The sequence below is a fragment of the Rhineura floridana genome, chromosome 6 (assembly GCF_030035675.1).
Source record: "Rhineura floridana isolate rRhiFlo1 chromosome 6, rRhiFlo1.hap2, whole genome shotgun sequence".
In the NCBI taxonomy this organism is placed as follows: Eukaryota; Metazoa; Chordata; class Lepidosauria; order Squamata; family Rhineuridae; genus Rhineura; species Rhineura floridana.
This window is the reverse complement of record NC_084485.1, coordinates 55,574,923-55,589,673: the sequence shown is the minus strand read 5'-3', so window position 1 is coordinate 55,589,673 and position 14,751 is coordinate 55,574,923. Positions and strand designations below refer to the sequence as shown.

At 39.0% G+C, this 14,751-nt stretch overlaps 2 protein-coding genes across 10 annotated transcripts in view; one reads left to right on the top strand and one right to left on the bottom strand.

The window, feature by feature from the left end:
- The window catches only part of MAGI3 (membrane associated guanylate kinase, WW and PDZ domain containing 3), a 274,835-nt gene extending 263,148 nt beyond the window's left edge, over positions 1–11,687 (top strand). For 2 of the 4 annotated variants that reach the window (XM_061631979.1, XM_061631978.1), the window contains 3 exons: positions 3,808–3,946; positions 5,206–5,294; positions 6,454–6,543. In XM_061631979.1, the coding sequence (XP_061487963.1) occupies positions 3,808–3,946; positions 5,206–5,255 (189 nt within the window). In that variant the 3' untranslated portion in view covers positions 5,256–5,294; positions 6,454–6,543. Of the gene's footprint in view, positions 1–3,807; positions 3,947–5,205; positions 5,295–6,453 lie in introns of all 4 variants that reach the window. The other 2 variants (XM_061631977.1, XM_061631976.1) reach the window with 1 other exon arrangement.
- Positions 11,688–12,059: 372 nt separating this feature from the next.
- PHTF1 (putative homeodomain transcription factor 1) overlaps positions 12,060–14,751 on the bottom strand; it is a 30,719-nt gene continuing 28,027 nt past the window's right edge. For all 6 annotated transcript variants that reach the window (XM_061631971.1, XM_061631970.1, XM_061631972.1 and 3 more), the window contains 3 exons: positions 14,461–14,556; positions 14,015–14,140; positions 12,060–13,503 (listed from right to left, as the gene is read on the bottom strand). In XM_061631971.1, the coding sequence (XP_061487955.1) occupies positions 13,483–13,503; positions 14,015–14,140; positions 14,461–14,556 (243 nt within the window). In that variant the 3' untranslated portion in view covers positions 12,060–13,482. The remainder of the gene's footprint in view (positions 13,504–14,014; positions 14,141–14,460; positions 14,557–14,751) is intronic.

Genomic DNA, 14,751 nt, shown 5'->3' with positions numbered 1-14,751 from the left:
GTAACATTAGAATTACTATTAAACATGGCAAGGACCACCTCTGCCCACATGAGCCAACACGGACCTTTATCTGAGGCCTGTCTCCATGTACCCCCTCCTAGGGAGATGCGGAGGGTGGCAGCACGAGAATGGGCTATTTCAGTGGTGGCTCCTCACTTGTGGAATGCTCTTCCCAGGGAGGTATGTCTGGTGCCATCGTTATCTATTTTTAGGCGCCAGGCAAAAATGTTCCTTTTTGGCCCTTAATTGGAAGGGCTTGAGGTATCAGTGGCCTCTTTTAATATGGCAGGTCTTGCAACACCTGTCTTTATTTGTACAGATCAATTTTAGGTTGCGTTGTGTTTGTTGTTCTAATGGGTTTGTTATCATTGGTTTTAATCTTATTGTAAGTCACTTTGGGTTAGTTTGCAAGGAAAGAGACTTAATAATTGACAAAGCAAATATATTTTCCACCTAACTCCCTACAGTCCACATATATGCTCTGTGTATTCAATCAAGAAAATTCATAATTCAGTATTAAATATTTAATATTAAATATTTGACAGGAGTCATCTCTGTTATCTTTTCGGTGCCTACTGAAGACCTTCCTCTTTCAACAGGCCTTTTAAGTAGAGACCTTATTCCAGTGTTGCTTTTCAAGATGTTTTTAAAACTTTTTTTTAAATATGTTTTTAAAGATTTTTGTTTTAATATATTTTAATGTCTGTTTTTATGAAGTTTTAGAGTGTTTTAGTGTTTTGTTTGCTGCCCTGGGCTCCTACTGGGAGGAAGGGTGGGATATATAAAAATGAATGAATGATGAATGAATGAATAGTAACCTATCCAAGGCAGATGCTCAGGTCTTCTGGCCTTCAGCTTAGGTGAAGCATGTGAAGCAAGAAGCAAGGCAGACAGAGGAAAGAAAGAAGAAAAAGTGATCCAAAAGGCAAATTCCCCCCCTTCCCTCCTAAGAAAATTAACTAACCCAAAATTTGAATACACTTTTTATACCATAAAGCAACCTGGATCAAGAGGTTGGAATTATCCAATAAATTTACATTAATTTCAGTGAGTATGGGTGGACTCCCATAACACAGGATCATACGTAGACTATGATTTACCATAATCTATCTGGGAGGGGGACAGAGAAGAGTAACTGAGACCCCTGCATCAGTAATTTTCCATGCAGCCACCTTTGACACAGTTCAACACTGCACTGGCCAGCAAAAATATGTTATGTTTTCACTTTTGTTATGTCTTCATACAGCTGTATGAATGCACATTCTTCTTGGTGGCATCATTGAAAATGTGTACAAAGGTTCCAAGCAGCTGTACCCAGGATTGACATAAACTGAGCAAAAGTGTCATCTGTTTTGATACATCATGGCTGCTCTACCCTGTACATCAACCAGTTATCACTTCAGTGTTGCTGAGTGTGCAGGCCTATAAGGGACCAAACTAAGACTCTAATTACCTGGTGTACACTTGGTATTCAGCCATGAAACCTGCAAGGTACCATAACATGTGAAGCAGCAATGAGTCTTGCAGCACTACCAATCTTTTCTTTTTACTTCCATACTAATATATCTGCATTAAAACCTTCGCTCTTAAGATTGCAATAACTGAAGCTTTGTCAACTAAGAAAGTAGGAGTTATTGACAAAGAAATAAATAGGATTAAACCTGTGTAGTTCCCAGGACTCTTGACTTTGTTTCAGGTTTTAAAACTAGATGCATTTAGGCTCTCTGCTTTTCTGTTTTTCTCTTGTACCTGCTGTACTATAGGACTGAGGAGTAGCATTCCCCCCCCCCAAGATATTTTTAAAACTCTGTTCCTTGGGAAGGCATTTCTGTCCATTTTTGTGAGGTTAAGCATTCTTCAAAGGTTTGTTCATCCAGGCCATCAATCTCCACCTTTTATTATCTTTTTTGAAAATAAATTCCATGCAACTATTTCAAGAGATGCTAACCTTTATCAAAGCACACCACAGAAAATGATTTCCTGACCTGCTCAGCTGGAAAATGAGCCATTCTAAGTTGGTATGGTGACCTTGAGGTCAGCAACAGGGACCTTGGATACTGAAGTATTCTACTGATTTCTGATTGTTGCAATGTGATGTCATATTTGCATGCATTTATTCATTTGTGTAAAGATTTGCCTTTCTAGTCAGCATAAGGGCTATGTTGGTAGAGGATGTGATATACAGTGTATCGTTTTGGAGGATGAGCAGGTGAATGAGCCCTTGATGTAATGTTGTTAAGGTGCTGTTATTATGACTTTAGCAATGCTACTTTCTCAAAAATGGGTGTGAATCAGGAGCTCCTAAAAGTAACCACAGGAAGCAGGGTTCATTTAGTTTATAAAGTACGAATCATTTTAACTGTTAATTCTTGCGAGCCCTCTGCAACATAGGTGAGTCATGTCACTGTGTAATAGAAAGAAAAATGAGGCTGAGAGTAATCCCTTTGGTTAAGCTGGTTTTGATCTCGCCTTAAACTGCAAGACACCATGCATTGGATCATATTCACTTCTTGCACCTCTAAACAAACAAAACAAATCCTTCCACTTTCTAAAAGCACTGTCTGCACAGTAGATTGATCACCGGGTTCCACTGAGAAAAGTGACTTCTGCCTGCAGCGTATTCGCCCTGCTGGCTGGGGTTTTGACCAGTCACTTTCTCAAGATTATCTTACCATGTTCACTGAGATGCATGGTAGAAAAATATTTAATAGTGTAAATTTTATTACTGCAATATACCAGTTTTCATTTTTAGAATCCATTTGTAAACCATAAAATTATATCTGCAAGGATGTTTATAGTGGCCCACACTACATTTTGTTTACGAGAACCTATACACAGTTGTGTGACTTGTGGTATATGACTGTAAAGTCATTTCTTCTACAGTTTTTATTGCAGAAGTCTGAAAGAGTGATGAATTTGCATGGAATTGGACAAAAGGCAATGAAACTTGAAACCAGTTACAAATCTGAGCCCCAGGAGCTGTCCTACACTCTTTCTTGCCAATGTAGATCTTCCTGCCTAAATGAATGTGCTCGCTGAAATGAACTGTTTCTCCTTCAAAAATGTTTTTCCAACCACACAGTAAACAGCTAGAGGGAGTTTTGTACAGCAGTGTTGAGTTTTCTGTTCTTCAAACAAGAAACTGTTCCAGATAACTATATTGAAATATCACTGCCCGATATATTCCCTTCCCCCCACCTTCCTTATTCCTTGTGGTTTCAGGCCCAGCACTGTACTGTGTGAAATGACTGTACAGTACACTACATGTAACAGTGACACCTGCTGGTCAATTAACTACACTGCCATACACACGTCGTTATTCTTAGATTGCACTTCCACACCTCACTGACAACTGAAATCATGAGTTTCCTAGCTGGCCTTTAGCATTGCCCTTCAGCAGTCATATGTAGGTGGCAGCTCATAGAATGTAAAGTTGTTTTGAAGTACCTAGAGCAGCCTTTCCCAACTAGTGGGCCACCAGATGTTGTTGGACCACAATTCCCATCTTTCCTGACCGTTGGCAATGCTGGCTGAGGCTAATGGGAGTTGTGGCCCAACAACACCTGGTGGCCCACTAGTTGGGAAAGGCTGACCTAGAGAGTGGGTCAGCACCTGGAATTTCAGCTGATAATTGGGGTCCTTTTAGCGGGGGGTCCTGTGAGTTCAGCAGATGTTTGTTTTAATATGAATATTGTTAACTGCTTTGAATTTAATATTAGACAAAGCTGAATTACTTAATTAGGTTCTGTGTACAGGGCAAGCATTGGAGTATCCTTTGTGCTTAATGTGGATGCTTTTCTCTCTCAGGTTGGTGACCAGATTGTTGAAATCAATGGGGAGCCAACCCAAGGAATCACCCATACACGAGCCATTGAATTGATTCAGTCTGGAGGAAATAAAGTTCTCCTCCTTTTACGACCAGGAACTGGCTTAATACCAGATCATGGTAAGGTGTTTACAGGGCTGTCGCATGAGAGATTGTAACTATATTAACCTGTTTTGTATGCTGAGGATGCTGCTGTTCTTCAATGTTAGAAGAGCATTAAGATGAGGGTTAATTCCACATTCTTCTCTAGAAACAAGGCCAAGCAAACTTAAATCTTAGGTTTTATATCTGAAGGCAGACTTGAAACTTGGCAGTTTCAGTAGAGTCAGCTAGCTACCTAGAAACAATCTTCCCCATCCCCCCCTTCTTTGCTAACTCTATGCTCTTCTTCTTCCTTGTCTTTCTGTATCATGTAGAGGGAATGAGGTACATCTCCAAGGTCCAAGCTAGCAGAGGTATTCATGGAGAACTTTTATCCTCATTCTCCCTCATCGCCATCCCTCAGCAAACCCCGAGAGAAGCAGTGACATAGGTCCTCTGCCATCTGCACCCACAAGACCACATAGAATTTCTTCCAGAGGTGATACAGGCAGACATGAATCACACAGAGGCATTAAAATTCCTCCAGTAAGAGCTACAGCATGTTCAAATACACTAGAGCAAGAACAGCAACAGTGGTGCCCTCCAGACAATGTTAGATTACAACTCTCAGCAGTCTTTTAGTATGGCCAGTAGTCGGGGATTAAGAGAGTTGTAGGCTCTAGACAGCATCCCGTTACAGAAGACTGCACTAGAAAAAAAGAAATATGTTGGGTAGTATATTGTGAGGGACTGATCAAAGATCAATCTCACAAGATCCTCTGGGGAGTGAGATCCTGTACTCCCCTAGACTCTGTGTGGACTTATTTGTTTCAAGGAATTTGTGCCAAATATTCTTTCTTTAGAAGTGATGTCAGCATAAAGGGTCTTTTGAACTGTGTTGATACAAAAGTAACTTTCCATCTTTAAAAAATGAGGTGATTCCTTTGGACAGACACTCTGAACCACATATCAGTATTCAAGAAAGTGGCAGAGCAGCCGGGAGAGGGTACACCTGCATCTTTCAGCACTTGCTCTTGGAACACACATGCAAGAGTAGGCACAGAGGTCTGAGTGCCTGTTTATGTAAGACACTGTGACACTGTTAACTTTAGCAGAAGTTTCCTTGGTGGAGAGTACTCAAACAGGTCTTGTAAACACAAAGGAATAGTGGGATTCTCTCTACTCTCACTATGCCAGCTCTTGCACTCTGCTTGTGAATTGTACATTTCTGATGAAATCTTTTGCTGTATGCTATGATTTTGGTATATAGTCCTGGGCTTTTTCTCTTCCTCCCTCAGGTTTGGCTCCTTCCAGTTTGTGCTCCTACGTGAAACCTGAGCAGCATTAAAGCTTTCAGTGCTTTTCTTGGTCTTTCCTTAAAGACTTGGTAAATCTGCATGTCTTGTGATTGACCTCTTTTTATTTGCATCAAACAGTAGTTTTTCACTCTCCTTGTTTTCAGTTTTCTTTTGGCATGTATTGCTAAGTGTAGCCTATGACTGATGGAGAACAATCAATTTTAGAAGCCTTGCATGTCACACACTCTATCAACCAAGGATAAGAAATCGCAAAGCCTTTCCCTGTGTCAGCAAAAATCATGTTGTCTGTTCTAGCACATTTTCTAATTCATTAATTTTTCCCAATTGTGGCACCATAGCACCGATAATGGTGGTTACACTCTCTTCAGGAAAACAGGAGAGGGCAGCACCAAAACACAGGCAAGCAAAGAAAAAAGATTTAAAGCCTCAAAACAGGCCAGATCTATGTAGGGCATTTTAATGAACAATACAAAATGCTCAGTGCATTTCAGTTTCAACCTTCCTCAGGGGCAAAGGATGTAACTAATTAAAGGTATGATGCCTTATTGAAACTCTCTCGTCAGTAATATTTTTTGCCTCTGAGAAAGGTTGTAATTGAAGTGCACTGGACATTTTGTATCTTTCATGAAAAAGTCACTGCCTCTCAGCCTCAGAGGGAGGCAATGGTAAACCCCCTCTGAATTCCACTTACCATGAAAACCCTATTCATAGGGTCGCCATAAATTGGAATCGACTTGAAGGCAGTCCATGTCATATTTTAATGATTTTATTGTACATCACCATTTTATTGAACACCATGGTTTATTAATATTCTTATAAACAAACAAATTTAATTAAATTCAAAGTGCCCTGCATACTTTGCATTGCAAAGGAATAAGATTCCTGTTTTAATTACTGTGTAAGAGTTGGGGTTGAGATTGTCAGGAAGGTGAGTTGAGTTAATGTACATTTGAAGAATTTGTGGTGTAGGAGAAGAGTTGAGCACATACAAAAATCAGGTTTGCAAAACAGAGAAGGATGTGCACATGTGGGGGATATGCCGCATTTGTTACATACAGTTTTTCATGCCAAAAACCTAATTTTTGCCTTGCTGTATAGAAATTTAAGTTGGTTTCCCATACTATGAATTCTTGTTTTACGTAGCTTATCTTTAAAATTGGATGAGCTGTAGATGTTGAGAATGCAGCCTTATTACTCAGCTACATATCTTTCTTGGTTCTGACACAGGTGATCTGGATAGTAGTAATCCAACATCCTCAAGTGTAACTCGTGGTGAACAGACACCATTCCCCTCATCTTCACATTTTGCTTCCACATCTGAAGCATCTCATTTGCCAGGATCAGAAGCTTTAATGAAAGTTCAGATGGCTGAGAAACTGGAAGAACTAACGAAAACTGTGCCTGACAAAAAAAGCACTTTAAAGGAAAACCACTTGGAGATTAAGAATGCAACTTCTGCACAAAGGTGTGTGAACAAAAGGGACAACCCCTCCAGTCCCGGTCATAAGGCAGTGCACCGTACTGCACAGTTAGCAATAGACAATGCAAACAGCAGAGGCAGATCAGGCAGTCCACAAAAGTTGAGCAATAGTACTTCCAAAGGCCATAATCAAGCACCATGCAACAGCCCTAGAATGGGTGAACCTAAGAAAACTCACAAGGGTTCCTTAGATCAACCAGGAAGTCCCAGAAGGCATGAAAGCAAGCACCTGAGAACTGCTGAGAGTGCAGACACTGGCAAAGTCCCTGCCAAGGAAAAGAGAGGCAGATCTGCCAGTCCCCAGAAATATCCAAAGAGAGAAAGAAGCAGAGACAATCTGAACACAGCACAAAGGTTAACAGAATTTAAAAGTAGAAAACCTATTGGTGAAAAACGCACAACTGCGCTGCTGAAAGATGAAAAAATGAAATTAGGAAGCATGAAGGAAGTCACAAAGCAAAACATATCTGGGAAGGATGAGAAATATCCTTCAGAGACAGCACATATCAATTCAGAGGAGCAGTCTCTTCCACTTTCTGGGGCTAATCAGCTTCAAAAGAAAACAATGGAAGATGAGAAAATGAAAAGTTCTAACCAATTCCAAATGGCAAGTCTTTCTGGGGATAAAAACACTAGACTTGAAGCAGAAGAGCCTGTTGTCCTGAACAAATTCAGAGACAATGACTTGGAGCCAGCTGATAAAACCAAAGAGGATGGAATTTTCAAATCTGAGAGCAGATCTCCTGTGAAGAAAACTATAACTCCTGGGCCTTGGAAGGTACCAAGTACAAATAGAGTCACAAAAGCAACGGGTGTGACTGACAAACGGGTTTGACTGACAAAACTTTTTTTAGAACATATTGTAATCAGGTTTCTAATGTGGTCACTTAAAACAGTTTTTCTTTTCATAAAACTCATTTTTTCAGACACTGTGATGGATGGAAAGTACATTTGATCATAGATTAAATTAGGCTGCATGAAGGACTTTTGGGTTGTGTATAAAAAACTCTTCAAAAGCTGCTGTCCTTTGGTCCCTTTTGAAGGTGATGTCCTGCTGCTCCTGATGTTGCACTGCTACGGCTTTCTGATAGTATTGTGAGATAATGAACAAAATTATTTAATGCCTATTATCAGTGTAATCATGTCTCACTGCTTGTTCTTGTGCCAAGTTATCTACTGTATCCTGTTGAATCTTCTGCATTTTCCACTGCCACATAAGAGGAAAAAATGGTTTTAAAATGAGTATTAACTCAAGCATGCTGCATGTTTCATAGGGAATATTTCTGAGTTCTCGCTGCTCAAGCAAGAAGTTGGATGTGCTTGGTTATCTTGGCTCTGTGGAGTCAGGGAGCAAACATGTCATAAATATTTCCCCCCCCCAAAAAAAAAAACTCTTACCACCGCCCCAAGCGTGTCAATACCAGCAAAACAACTTTAAACAGGACAGTGCCCCTTTATATGTAGTATATTGTAATTTGTTCTCTATATTGTTTGAACTGTTGATACCAACTTTAAAAAGTGGTAGAGACTTAAATCTGAAAATTGAAGAGCAGTTTTGAAATTATAGCAGAATTCTATTAATTTCAGTGTAATTTTGCTGAAGTAATTGCTTCAGGTTTGCCACCAAATTATATCCTGATCATAATTTTTAAACAAGCACTTTTAACAGATATTAAACATGCAGAGCGTGCATATGCTTCCAAGCTTACTGTCATGCTGTTTGTCAGAATCTCCCATCTGTTGTTTGGTTGTTTTTTGCTTAATGCTGGCTAAACACTTGAAAATTTCCTGCCATGCTCAAAATTCAAGATTTTAAATTGCAGCAAAGAGTAAACCAGAGCCAATCCACCAAAGTCAACTTCTTAAGAATCGTCCTTGCTTGTGCCTATTACTACAAGTCTATTTTGCTTTCCATGTTTGTACATTAAATTATTTGCAACCTGTTAAACAGTACCCATGACATACCTCTCTTGCTTCTGCATGTGTGTAAATACTGATAGTGAGGAATGTTAACAGTGGAACACATTTGCACCTCAAACATGTAGTTAATTGGGATGGGATTAGGGAAATAGCAAGATGCGAGAGTGGAAAGCCTTTGGATGTTAGAAACTTCTAGCTGTGGATTTGGTAGCCTTTGACCTTTTGAGGTTTGATTCACATCAGCACAGAAAGAAAATATTTACAGCCCTTTATGTTACTCTAAATCAAAGATTTCAGTTTTTTCCTGTGAGCTTCCCCTTCCAATAGGGAAGACTCATTAGCAACGAGTAATGTTTTAAATGACAATGAAATAGTTTGTTTAGCCTTCCTTTTATTTTATTTATATTTTATTATTTTATTATACTGCTTTCTTCCAGGTTTCTAGTTTTGTTCTCTGGCTTTATTTTTTATTTTTAACCAAACTTCTTTTTTTCTGGGTTTTTTTCCCCTATTAGTTTCATCTTTCATTTTTTCTCCTTCTCAAGGTTTCTTCATCCATTGGTTTTTCTTTTTGGTCTGTTCTATTCTTTGTGTACAAATTATGTTTTCTCAAACATCTAAAATGTTACAATGGAACTTCCACTGCCTCTGTATATATGTTTGTGTGTGTGTGTGTGTATTTTGATAGATCTTCCTAAAATGATACCCATTGATAATGAACCCATTAATAAGTTTGTGAGTTCTGTAGTGTTTCAAGGGATTGGGGGGGGCAAGTTCCTACTAGCATAGCCAGCACTGTCACAATAGATGGCTGTGTATTGTGGGAACATTGTTGATATTGCATGTGAGAACTTGGCTGCTGCAAACACTCTCCTCCCCTCTGTAGTACTGAAGGATAGATCACTATTTAATACATAACCGTTTCTAAAAGAGATAAAATGCCCAAGAATGTCCCAGCATTTCAAAAATGTTTTATATTCTTCTAGTGGTGAAACTCCCCTCTTGCTATCATATTAAGAACTCTTTCTTTTTATCAGTTTCACTCTAGACCAAGCATTTTGTTAGTCAATTTTACTGCTTTATTGACTTGTATGAGATTAGGTTCTCCACTTCCTTTGTTCTATGTAGTTATGCAACTGCTGTTACTGTAGTACTTGCCCTGAGGCAGTAGCAATAAGAGAGGTCTTTCCCATTGCTTTTTAAAAATGATTATCTCTGCAGAGCACATCTGTCTGCTCAAAGGTTACTTTCTATGTTCCATTTTCCTTCTTGCATAAGACCCAGTTCTATCATAGAGGGCAGGTAAGTTGGCATTGCTTAGTAGTAACTATAGGGTTGCCATTGAGGACCTTAGCGATGTCACTTTCAGATTTATTGCTTTGCATTCAACTCTAGATTGCTGACATACTTTTCCCCTCAGATCTGCTGGGTCTGGATGTTTTCAGTGTGATGGGGACTAGATTGCTATAGCTGTGTAGGACACTGTGGACTCTCAAAGTGGGCTGATTTGCAGATGAATGAAACTTCTTTGAACCTGCCTATCTGAGGTATGATTTCACGACCGAAGTCTGGAACACTCATTCAAGAGGAGTGCTTCTCATGGTAGCTTGGTGCTATTGTTTCTGATTGTGTCTATTGCTGTGTTGTTGCTGTACTGATCCTGCTAATCTGATTTGCCCAGAAGCAATTCGCACAAATGGCATCTGGTTTGGCAGCATGCCAAGTGCCTGTTAGAAAGCAATAGGTCTCTAGAAAGCTGTTGTTGATCAGCCCATAACTCACCACATTCTATAGTGATGGTGATAGCAGAGAAAGCACTGAGAAGCAACAGTGCAAAGGTTTGGGGTATCTCTAAGCAGAGCTTCAATAGGGTACCTGCAGACCTGTAAGTGTCAGAAGAGTGCAAGGCTGCTTATTGATAGAAAGATGAGGATAAAGATCCTCATATGGCAGTCAGACACATATACTGGTATGATGGCGTACAATTAAATTATGTTACATCTGTTCATCTTCTTAAAAACTTGTGCAAGATGTATGTGTTGACGGAATTTACAGCATCTTACAGAGCCTCAAGTTTCTGCATATACAACAGTCCTTTTTATTTTAATATATCAGATGTTGCTGATTAATCCCAAGTTTTGAAAACAATTTAATGTAGCTCAAAAGAGTTGCTGTTCAAAACAGGAAGTTTTCAAATTCCCTATATTTCTTGCCTTATTTTTCCTGAGCTTTTCTGAGGAGTGAGGCTGCTGAGAAACAAGAAATCAGTTCAAAGCAGGAGATTTAACTGTTTTTAAAAAGACTAACATCTGGTTAAACTTTCACTGTAAGAAAATTGTTTTCTGAAGTGTCATTTGTTCTCTCTCCTCCTCATGAAAGAACTCAAGTTGCTGTAGGAAGTATGTGCAAATATTGTAGAATATCGCTGTGAAAATATTTAATACTTGAGTTAGCCTATCTAGTTTAAATACCTTGATAATTATGAAACATCCCTTCAAGTAAGATTCTGTACCCTGTCACAGTATAGTGTTGAATGAAAACTGCAGAAATATCGATATGATTTAGTAAATCTGAAATGTTTTTTCCTCATTTTTCAGCAAGCAATCATTATCCAGATATGATTCAGCCTTTAATGGTGTGACCTAATTTGTTGTCTTCTGTTTGATGTGAGCCCTTCTGTCCGGAGACTTTGTATCTGTATTTAACTGCATAAAATGACTTTAGCAATGTGGCCTTGGAATGTTGAAAAAATGATGGTTGTACTGGATGTAAATGTTTATATATTGTACAGCACCTTTATATATATATATATATATATATATACTTCTGAGGTTCTGATTAGAAAGAGACCTGTAAATTGCTCATTATTTTTTATATAGATACATTAAAAAGAGACTCTAGTTCATGGCCGCCCGAGTACTGTACTTTATGAAGGCAATCATCTCTTCAGTGTCTTATACGTTAGAAGAGGGGTAGCTAACCTTTTTCAGGCCAAGGGCTGTATTGACCCTGCAGGTGTATCAGAGGGACCATCTCAAACTGGGCATGGGCATTTTTTTTTTATAAAGGGACTGTTTTGGGAGGTCACATCAGTAGACCTGTAGGAGTGGTCAGTAAAGCTTTTTTTAAAAAAAATGGAACGTGTGTGTATAGAGAGAGATAAGTCTGGATATAAAGGACAAATTTGGGTGGGGGACTTGCAGGGCCAGAAGTGGGCTGTGGATTAGCCACCCCCTTGCATTAGAACATTAGATTGGATCTAATGAACAGATGGAAAATAATCTGCTGATGCTACTCCAGAAGTGTGCAAAAGTTCAAAAAGTAATAAAATACATAGCTTTCACGTGTATCCAACCCTTCCTTTGTCATTTGTCACCTGAAAAGAACACACCAAGACATCACAATGCTTACATTACTAGTTTTATTCATCCACATTACTACCATTTAGTTGGACTTGAAGAATATTGTAGGACAATATTTAAACAGTATATACAAAGCTGTTTATCTACTAGTAAAGTATTGTATCCTGTTTTGAGATTGTGGCGGCAATGCCTATTTAAAAACTACTGCATACATACTAGGGATAGCGGTCAACTACTCAGTGATGTTTGGCAAGCCCTTTTAGAGCTATTTCATCCATGTTTATGTGGATTTAGGAATAAATTTATAGTATCACAAGTAGAAAACCATACAAATATAGATTTGCTACCTGTACATTCAGAAGCTGCTGTGTGTTCTAAATATTTGGTAACATCTAGGTATACTATGTGAAAATCTGGAATACAGCTATATGAAATTTTCCTGTGTGAACCATTTCACAGCCCCTAATACTAGGGAAGGATTGTGTGCAAAGTTCTTTATCAACAGTCCCCTGCAGTGGGAAAATCTTCAGGCCCAACCCAGTTTCCACAGAGCTCAATGCCAGCAATATCCCAGCAGAAATTTGGCTGTCTAATAGCCTCTTAAATACTGTAAAACATTTGCTATCTGCTCTCTCTCTGGAAGCATATAAACATTGCTGTATTCTCTCATGGAGAGACTGCTTTGCTTGTTCAGATCAGTCTGAATTCACATAATGAGTTAGTGGGAAAATGCTAATTATATAAAAACTATCATCTGTCCTGGTGGGTGTGGCAGGCCTATTCTAAACCACCTTCTGGAGTGGTTTGTGCATTCCTAAGCAACTGCTGAATGCCGGAGGACGATATATTCATCTTCTGGGGACAGAATTTTCATTTCTTTCTCTTCTCAAGCAGCATCAATGGGCAAGGCCTACAACAGCTTCTGCTGCTAAGCCTAGTACCAGTCAAGAAAATTTTATCAGAGGCACTTTGAAAATTTTTAACTAAAGTAGGTCAAGAACATCCTACCAAAAGAAGGTGATTCTGCCAGAAACAAGCACCTGTCAAACAGAGCACTATGCTCAGCCACCTCATTTTAAAAACATGCTATTTAACCTGTTTGTAATATGCATTAAGTTCTTTTAAAGTTGCAAATGACTAACAGCAAGACCAGCTTATTTCTGTTCTTTTGTTCATGCAACAAAGTTCTGTTATATAATTTCATACCGCTAATTTCACACTACTGTACTCCATGGGAGCTGCAGGTTCGTTCCATTAATATAACTTCATTTTAATTAGTTTGTTTAGTACTATTTAACCATCTCTTCAACTCATGGCCCCAATGAAAATAAAATTCATTTATTCTGAAGTCTTGACAGACTGTATGAGCAGGTTTGTTGATGTGAGGACTACTGCAATTAGAGAAGCACCTTCAACTGCCACATCAAGTCTGTGTAGGACTGCTGACAATTCTTGTGCCTGCAGCAAGAGCCCTTACTTTCTTTCTTCTTCAAGTCATGGTTTGATTTTCCATAACTAAAAAAATTAAGTAGGTATATATTACCTTTAAATCGGGAAAGAAGATTAACAATTGCATTTTTAAAAACCCATCTACAAAACAGCAATTTTAATTTTATAAAAGGTTAGCTTCTTAAATAAAGCTATACAAGCCCCTGCCAGATCTTTGGTTTTTTCTTTTCCTGATAAATGGCTGGATTATTTGCAGGCTACACACATGAGGAGCAGAAACAAATTATGTAAGCTGTTTACCCATGTAAAGCAGGAAAGCTAGTATTTGGTTAATTTTTAAAGAACTGAACGTCCTGAAGGGTCTATATATGCTCTGAAAATGACATGCTCCTTGTATCTTGAGCCCAAATTGCTGGTTTTGTTGTAGGATCACCAACCCCATAGAAAGAAAGGCTCTGCTTGAATGGATAAAACGAGCACACCATTTTGTGCGAAGTCGCAGCAGATGGGTAGATGAAGTTGAGTGCAGAAAAACAGCAAAATGAACTAGCTACTCAGCCCACACATCAACACTTACTCTAATATTGAATCCCAGTAGATCACTTATAACACCAGAGACTGCAGACAGGATCACCACACGAGTAATGTTGTAGATTAAAGGATTCATTGTTAGGCCATACAGTCTAAATGGTGTATCTAACTCCTGCAATCAGAAAAGGGAAATTAATGTGGCAATCTTGTTTAGGAAGACAGAAAACTGCCTAATACAGAGTTGGTCCATCTAGATCAGTATTGGCAAGACTGAACTGGCAGTGGTTCGCCAGGGTTTCAGGCAGGAATCTTTCCCAGCTCTACCTGGAGATGCCTGGGATACAGCCTGGGACATTCTGCATGCAAAATATGTGCTCTGCCCTTCCCAAATGAGCCGCATAAGATCCCCTTCCTCCAAATGGTCAAACATCATTTTAGCAAGTATTAACAGGCAAACAACTGCAAAGGGTTATATAGTTCATAACTGCTCACTTTCAGGAGTTTGGTAGAAAGCTTTAGGACATTATTCACGAGTGTGAGCTGTTCTTTCTTGTTTGGCTTCTTCTCCATCTTAAGATACAAGTTTATCTGTAACATATTTTTTAAACAGTTCACTTAAATCACATAATGACCCGAGTCTGCTCTTTAACTATAGGGACAGGAGCCATGCTCAGCTGTGACACAAGCAACATTCCTTCATCCATCCTTAAAGCCAGCACAGGCTTAGGCTTCAGGCAACATTAAGCAATGCAATCAAAGCACTGCCTTTTATCAGCAAAGTAC